This window comes from Salmo salar, chromosome ssa22 (genome assembly GCF_905237065.1).
Source record: "Salmo salar chromosome ssa22, Ssal_v3.1, whole genome shotgun sequence".
NCBI classification, from domain to species: Eukaryota; Metazoa; Chordata; class Actinopteri; order Salmoniformes; family Salmonidae; genus Salmo; species Salmo salar.
In genome coordinates this window covers 41,431,927-41,439,783 of record NC_059463.1, presented here as the reverse complement: position 1 = coordinate 41,439,783, position 7,857 = coordinate 41,431,927, and the positions used below count along the sequence as shown (strand labels likewise).

Here is a 7,857-nt window from a genome sequence, read left to right as displayed (position 1 = left end):
TCTCTCATTATGTTAACATCTTTATCCGTATTTGAAAAGACAATCGACTCCTCCTTCAGAACACATTCAGCAAACTGGAGAAAACATTTGATGGGCATTTCAGTTTTCCCAACAAAATGATGTTACACTTAAGATTCTAATTCGCAAGTATACAAAGACACAGCTATAATATAATTTTACAGTTCTGTTTTGCCTTTTAGTCAGTATACTTTCAGTAGGTTAATTGTACATTACTTATACTCTCATACTTACTTTCAAGGCAAAGACCCCACAAGAAGTAACATCTTGTTGGCATGGGTGAGGAAGGGTACCACACGCCCATCTGGAGATATTACACCCCTTCTCTCTCAGGAATTATCTGAACATATAAATTATGTTAATAAAAGTACAGCATTTTGAAACACTTTATTGATTACAATATAGAGATTAATAACAGAGGGGAATCTGAGAATGCATGGATTCCAGCAGGGTGTGAGCTGAAGTAGTCAAATCTGGAGTTGACAATGGCTGGAATGTAAATGACATGTGCTCATCTGGGATTATCTAACATCTGAGAATGGGCAGGCATTCCCTCGGTCTTGCTGATTATGTGCTGTCATCCAGGTGGAAATGACACCTGCATATCTGATGTAGGAAAAGAGATAAGAGAAAAGTTGAGTGTCCTGTGAATATGTTTATGTATATGTACTGCACATGTGTGTATGTATATATATATATATATATATATATATATATATATATATATATATATATATATATATATATATATATATATATACTGCTCAAAAAAATAAAGGGAACACTTAAACAACACAATGTAACTCCAAGTCAATCACACTTCTGTGAAATCAAACTGTCCACTTAGGAAGCAACACTGATTGACAATACATTTCACATGCTGTTGTGCAAATGGAATAGACAACAGGTGGAAATTATAGGCAATTAGCAAGACACCCCCAATAAAGGAGTGGTTCTGCAGGTGGTAACCACAGACCACTTCTCAGTTCCTATGCTTCCTGGCTGATGTTTTGGTCACATTTGAATGCTGGCGGTGCTTTCACTCTAGTGGTAGCATGAGACGGAGTCTACAACCCACACAAGTGGCTCAGGTAGTGCAGCTCATCCAGGATGGCACATCAATGCGAGCTGTGGCAAGAAGGTTTGCTGTGTCTGTCAGCGTAGTGTCCAGAGCATGGAGGCGCTACCAGGAGACAGGCCAGTACATCAGGAGACGTGGAGGAGGCCGTAGGAGGGCAACAATCCAACAGCAGGACCGCTACCTCCGCCTTTGTGCAAGGAGAAGCACTGCCAGAGCCCTGCAAAATGACCTCCAGCAGGCCACAAATGTGCATGTGTCTGCTCAAACGGTCAGAAACAGACTCCATGAGGGTGGTATGAGGGCCCGACGTCCACAGGTGGGGGTTGTGCTTACAGCCCAACACCGTGCAGGACGTTTGGCATTTGCCAGAGAACACCAAGATTGGCAAATTCGCCACTGGCGCCCTGTGCTCTTCACAGATGAAAGCAGGTTCACACTGAGCACGTGACAGACGTGACAGAGTCTGGAGACGCCGTGGAGAACGTTCTGCTGCCTGCAACATCCTCCAGCATGACCGGTTTGGCGGTGGGTCAGTCATGGTGTGGGGTGGCATTTCTTTGGGGGGCCACACAGCCCTCCATGTGCTCGCCAGAGGTAGCCTGACTGCCATTAGGTACCGAGATGAGATCCTCAAATCCCTTGTGAGACCATATGCTGGTGCGGTTGGCCCTGGGTTCCTCCTAATGCAAGACAATGCTAGACCTCATGTGGCTGGAGTGTGTCAGCAGTTCCTGCAAGAGGAAGGCATTGATACTATGGACTGGCCCGCCCATTCCCCAGACCTGAATCCAATTGAGCACATCTGGGACATCATGTCTCGCTCCATCCACCAACGCCACGTTGCACCACAGACTGTCCAGGAGTTGGCGGATGCTTTAGTCCAGGTCTGGGAGGAGATCCCTCAGGAGACCATCCGCCACCTCATCAGGAGCATGCCCAGGCATTGTAGGGAGGTCATACAGGCACGTGGAGGCCACACACACTACTGAGCCTCATTTTGACTTCTTTTAAGGACATTACATCAAAGTTGGATCAGCCTGTAGTGTGGTTTTCCACTTTAATTTTGAGTGTGACTCCAAATCCAGACCTCCATGGGTTGATAAATTGGATTTCCATTGATTATTTTTGTGTGATTTTGTTGTCAGCACATTCAACTATGTAAAGATAAATGTATTTAATAAGATTATTTCATTCATTCAGATCTAGGATGTGTTATTTTAGTGTTCCCTTAATTTTTTTGAGCCGTGTATATATCTTGGTATATCTTTTTTTCTATTTTTTTTTCTATTATTAATATCATTATTGTGTGTTGTGGTTGAGGGGTGCGGGGAGGTTGATGGGGATGGTGGAGGTGCTGGGGGTGTCCTATTGAGAGAGGACCTATTGGGGAGGGGGTTCTTCATGGAGGAACATTCAGTCATAGTTTTGTTTATTATATTATTATTCATTTGTTTATTTGTTCTTATTTTTTTCTATTATTATAACAGTTTACTATGATTATGGATATGCACTCATGTTGACTCATATATTTGAACTTTCTTTTTCGCCCAGAGTACAAATTGTATTATTATTATTTTACTATTACTACTGTACCTACGTTCTTAAAAACTAAAACAGAAAAAGTGTAAAAAAAAAATGTAGGAAAAGCCATAACAGGGAAAAGCACGATGGGATGGGGGATTCAGGGATGGGTAGAGAGAACAGTAGAGGGCTCTGAAAACTATTATTGCTGAAATAACCACTTCCTTTTGTGAGTAGAGTCTAATGCTTCCTGTGGCACACAACACCGGCACCTAAAATGTTCTACCCTTTGAGCTCACGTTCCTCGTATAGAATAAGTAAGTAAGCATTTCACGGTAAGGTCTACACTTCTTGTATTTAGCGCATGCGAAAAATAAAGTTTGATTTGATTTTGATATTAACTCAAAAGTATTCTGGTTCCTGCACCTAAATGTAAACAGTACCGGCAGACAAAATGAGTACCGGAACCTATTTCAGTCCAAGTCAAGCACTGTTTGTAAATATATGTATCATCATCATATCATAATTTAAGTAACAGACAGCATGCAAGCAACTTTTGTCTCTGCTGTCAGATGATTGACATGAAAGATCCTCTCTGTTAACTTTCGCTAAAAATCCGGGTATTTCAAGGCCACGCCTCTTCTGAAACACTAACAGGAAGTAAAGGGATTACGTTTTTAGTTGAGAGAGCATGACATAAACCCTAATCCGTGTCATGTATATTTAATTATAGCGATCAGAAGAGTAAACTACAGCTTTGCTTTTCTGCATTCTCGCTGTTCATTTTTCTTTTGTGAGACCAATTGACGTGTGATGAGGTGACAGCAAAGGAACCGAAGGTACAATAGGGTCATATTGTCAGAGTTCCAGTTATTGTATACACAACTGTTTGACTACGTATTCTATGTAGTTTGTTCACTCTCTATTTATCCGATTAAACAGTATCATGTACTCATTGTGGCCTAGCAAATGTAACCGTAACGTTTCTGTATCTCTCTAAAGTTACTTGCTAGTACATCGAGGCACAGAAACAGTAGTAAGAGGAACTGAGAAATGAGATCACGTGGGAGGAATGCATAGTCTCTTAATAATGTGATTTTATCCAGAATGAGGAAACAAGAGTGTGCAGATTTAGCTATTTAAGTGTGTGTGCCCACAGCGCACTCTGGCGCCTTACATAACCTCATGCTCTACAGGTGAAGACAACACACCAGCACAAGTGGTTTAACTTGGATAGGCTACTGGTGGATTGACACACACACACAGAGGACATGTGGTGGTTCCAGCAAGGTCTGTGTATTCTACCAGTAGCTCTGGTATTATGGACGACAGCCACGTTCATATTCGATTACATCACAGCTGTGGTGCTGAGACATGTGGACCCACTGGTGCCATACATCAGGTCAGATATAGGCTGATTCCCAAATGCAAACACCATCCTCCTTGTATCCTTGTCTTTTTACATTTATACCTGAAATCACTTCGGTTCATAAATAGGCATTGCATTGTAATAGGAAGTGACTGACATTGTGCTTGTCATGTTTCTGTTCACAGTGACACAGGGACAGTTGCCCCAGAGAGATGTGTGTTTGGAATCATGCTGGACGTGTCAGCATTCCTAGGTAACATCACCTTTACCTCTCTGAGTCCTCTTGAATCTAGCAATCAATTTGAAATCATGTGTATATCGGACTGAATTTGTGACTGTTTTAATGTGTGATCATGTTTGTTGTGGCAGGTGTAGCCACCATGTATGTACGCTACAAGCAGGTCCAAGCCTTGACAGACGAAGAGGAGTCAAAGCTCCATAAACTCAACGTCTTGGGCCTGGTGCTGGGATGGACCAGCTCCTTTGGCATGTGCATCGTTGCTAACTTCCAGGTACCCTTTGAGTTGTGTCCTGTTGTGTATATCTGTCTCTCCATTTCTTTCAGTCTCTCTTCTACAGTCCTTGTTCCACTTTTTCCTATAATGACAATCATGTATGTAGCTGTGATACTGTAAATCAATACCTCCCCCTCTACAGAAAACCACTCTGTTCTTCATGCACCTGGTGGGGGCGATATTGACGTTTGGTGTGGGGGCCCTGTACATCCTGGTGCAGACGCTGGTGTCGCTGTACATGCAGCCTCACGTCCACGGGAAGAGTATATTCTTGGTCCGACTCAGCATTGGAGTGTGGACCTTTGCCAGCATTATCAGCAGTATCCTTGACTATATTTCTGCCAAACATGCAAATATGAAATCATGATTCATTGTTACTTATAGATTGTTGTTGCTATTAGACAATTACAGTGAATGGAAGCTGATAACTTGCACAAATTGCAAGGACCTCTGACAACTGCAAGAGTTGCCCTCTGTAAAACTGCTCTAGCTCCTGCCTGTTGTACTCCTTGACTTCTTCTCTGTGTTTGTGTCATCTGTCATCATGTACAGCAGTCTGCCTGGAGTGGACGTGGCCCATAAACTGCACTGGATACCTGGAGAGACGGTTAGAAACCTTATTTGTGGTGTGTGTGTGTGTGTGTGTGTGTGTGTGTGTGTGTGTGTGTGTGTGTGTGTGTGTGTAACAGTTCTGTTTGTTGCAGGGCTACATCCCTCACATCATCAGCGCCATCTCTGAGTGGTCTCTGGCTCTCTCCTTCGTCAGTTTCTTCCTCACCTACATCCGAGACTTCCAGGTACTACAGCTCTCATCCTCATTTCCTCTATTCACTTACTTTATCACTAGGGCCACATTTGTTATTGCTGGGCTGCAGTAAAATCCTGCATACCCTATAGCTCTCCTGGGCAGAAGTTGAAGACCACTTTTCTAACAACTGTGCTCCATTTCCCATCTGTAGAAAATAACGCTGCGGGCAGAGGCGGACCTACAGAGTAATCACATGTATGATTCACCACACTACAGCATCACCACACCTCCCAACCAATCAGAGACCTCTCCTTTGCTGGCAGGGGGCATCTGAACAAGACCACTCCTAGTAGTGTGGTGGAGTCGAGCTGTAAATGTCAACATACTGAATGGAATAAATGAGATTATAATGCGGATGGTTCGAGCCTGAATGCTGAAAGCCGTGGTATATTAGACCGTATACCACAGGTATGACCAAAAACATTTGTGTTCTAATTTAGTTGGTAACCAGTTTATAATAGCAATAAGGCACCTCGGCGGTCAGTGGTATATGGCCAATATACCACGGCTAAGGGCTGTGTCCAGGCACTCTGCGTTGCATCATGCATAAGAACAGCCCTTACCCGTGGTATAGTGGCCATATACCACACCCCATCAGGCCTTATAGCTTAATTATAAACAGGGTGGTTCGAGCCCTGAATGCTGATTGACTGACAGCTGTGGTATATCAGACTGTATACCACAGGTATTACAAAACATTTATATCTACTACTCTAATTATGTTGGTAACCAGTTTATAATAGCAATAAGGCACCTCAGGGGTTTGTGATATGGCCAATATACCACGGCTAAGGGCTGTATCCAGGCACTCTTCGTTGCATCACACATAAGAACAGCCCTTAGCCGTAGAATATTCGCCATATACCACACCTCCGCGAGCCTTATTGCTTAAATATAGAATGCTGAGTGTGCGATCAACAAGCACTAAGATACTGCTGATAAGCCTAATTCTTAGATACAGTAGAAATGCCACACGCCCTTCTAAACTGACATGCCTTTTTGATGTCAACTGCACTATTTTCACTGACATTTGGTTCTTGTGTTATGAGCGGTACATATTTTTATTGGGCCTAAGGGCATCATCTAACAAATGTCATCTGTGGTGTGTAAAGGTTTTCATACCTTGTACTTTTTTTAGTGTTCAGAACACAACTATGCTATTCTTATCAACCACTGGATGGTGCCAAAGAGCCAGCAACATGTTTGGTTCTGCTTTCTTACAAGTCGAGCAACCCCCTCAACACAAAAATAGATATGAGCATTTGTTGCGTGAGCTTACGTTGGTTGTCTTTCATGAGAATTTATATTAAGTGGTTTGAAGCAAGGCACTTGAACTAATTATCTAAAAGTATAATGATGCATTTACTCTACTTCACTTGTGCTTCGGAATGCTAAGTTATTGTGCTCTGGCTGTGAAGCCCTCTGTGTTAATGTAGGAGAATAAGGAAATAAGTGTGTTTTGCTTTAGATTTGATCATTACTGAATGGATTGTATTTTTTGTTACTTTTCTATTTGGTTTTGTGCTTTTCTGTTTCTTCCCCAATGATGATTTAAATTACTTCCATACAGACCCATTAAAAAGTAATGAATTCACATCTCTAACATTGAATGGATAAAATATAGGGGATATAAGCAGGTTTTACATTTTACTGAATCTCTGGTTATTAATTTTGTTTCTACTAAAAGTGAATTTTGTTGTATAAAAAAAATGGCAGCTGGCTACTTGTATTTGCACAACAAACACTTGTCTCAAATACATCATTACAGTTGTTGGTTAGCTAGTGAATTTTAGCCATATTAGCATTGATATGAATTCAGTCAAAACACATCAAAACATGGTATCAAGAACAAGATGAAACGAGTCACAATTCCCCACATGGCAGTTTCTTGTCATTGTTGGTAGCCATCTGGCCATCCAGAATTACAACTCATGGACTTCTGCCCCATTGAACTGTGAGGATCTTTTGTGTGACGTTGTCAGCTAACTCATCTATGATGCTCTGGTTATTCATTTGTTTTCTACTAAAAGGTTTATTTTGTTAAATAAAAAATGGCAGCTGGCTACCTGTAGCCACCTGTTTCTATGACCACACTGGAGGTGTGTGGAGGAGGTATTGCCATCATTGCTGTTAACTGACAGGGAAATATTTTAGGCAAATCTGATGTTCCATGTTTCCTAATAAACGGTCACATCTGCAGTAACTACATAGGAGCTTTAATTGTGTTGTCTCCATTCTCAGGAATGGCAAGCATTATACATTCACTGTTGCTTTATAACAGAATAAAAACCTTTTACTTGTATCTAGGTCTGTTACGGTGGCCACTGGCCATATCACGAGTCATGATAGCAGTAAAATTCCATGTCACAGTAATTAGGCTTTTCCAAGCTCTGATGCTGCTGATGGTCATTTATAACCTACCAAACTTGGTAACTGCCTCTCTGTCCCTCTAATCACTCTGACATCAATGCAAATGTCATCAAAAATCAAATAAAACACTTGATAAGAGCCCATGAGCTCATGTTGCGCAACATTTCTATAGGCT

The 7,857-nt window shown here is 41.8% G+C and overlaps 1 protein-coding gene across 2 annotated transcripts; it reads left to right on the top strand.

Annotated features, from left to right (window-relative positions):
- Positions 1-2,834: 2,834 nt before the first annotated feature.
- LOC106583486 (DNA damage-regulated autophagy modulator protein 2) lies at positions 2,835-7,520 on the top strand. 2 transcript variants are annotated; one of them, XM_014167719.2, is made up of 8 exons: positions 2,835-2,937; positions 3,817-4,022; positions 4,175-4,242; positions 4,359-4,501; positions 4,647-4,824; positions 5,029-5,111; positions 5,209-5,301; positions 5,464-7,520. In XM_014167719.2, exons 2-8 carry the CDS (start codon positions 3,892-3,894, stop codon positions 5,584-5,586), a joined length of 819 nt encoding a protein of 272 aa, XP_014023194.1. In that variant the 5' UTR covers positions 2,835-2,937; positions 3,817-3,891; the 3' UTR covers positions 5,587-7,520. The 2 variants fall into 2 exon arrangements, with proteins under 2 accessions (XP_014023194.1, XP_014023193.1); XM_014167718.2 differs by lacking the exon at positions 2,835-2,937 and adding an exon at positions 3,236-3,459.
- The last annotated feature ends 337 nt before the right edge of the window (positions 7,521-7,857 follow it).

What these genes read in the sequence shown, in the direction of transcription:
- LOC106583486 (XM_014167719.2), top strand. Translation starts at nt 3,892, where the DNA reads ATGTGGTGGTTCCAGCAAGGTCTGTGTATTCTACCAGTAGCTCTGGTA. An exon ending in GGACGTGTCAGCATTCCTAG is followed by an intron (nt 4,243 to 4,358) that starts GTAACATCACCT and finishes TTGTTGTGGCAG; the next exon opens with GTGTAGCCACCATGTATGTA. An exon ending in ACTGGATACCTGGAGAGACG is followed by an intron (nt 5,112 to 5,208) that starts GTTAGAAACCTT and finishes TGTTTGTTGCAG; the next exon opens with GGCTACATCCCTCACATCAT.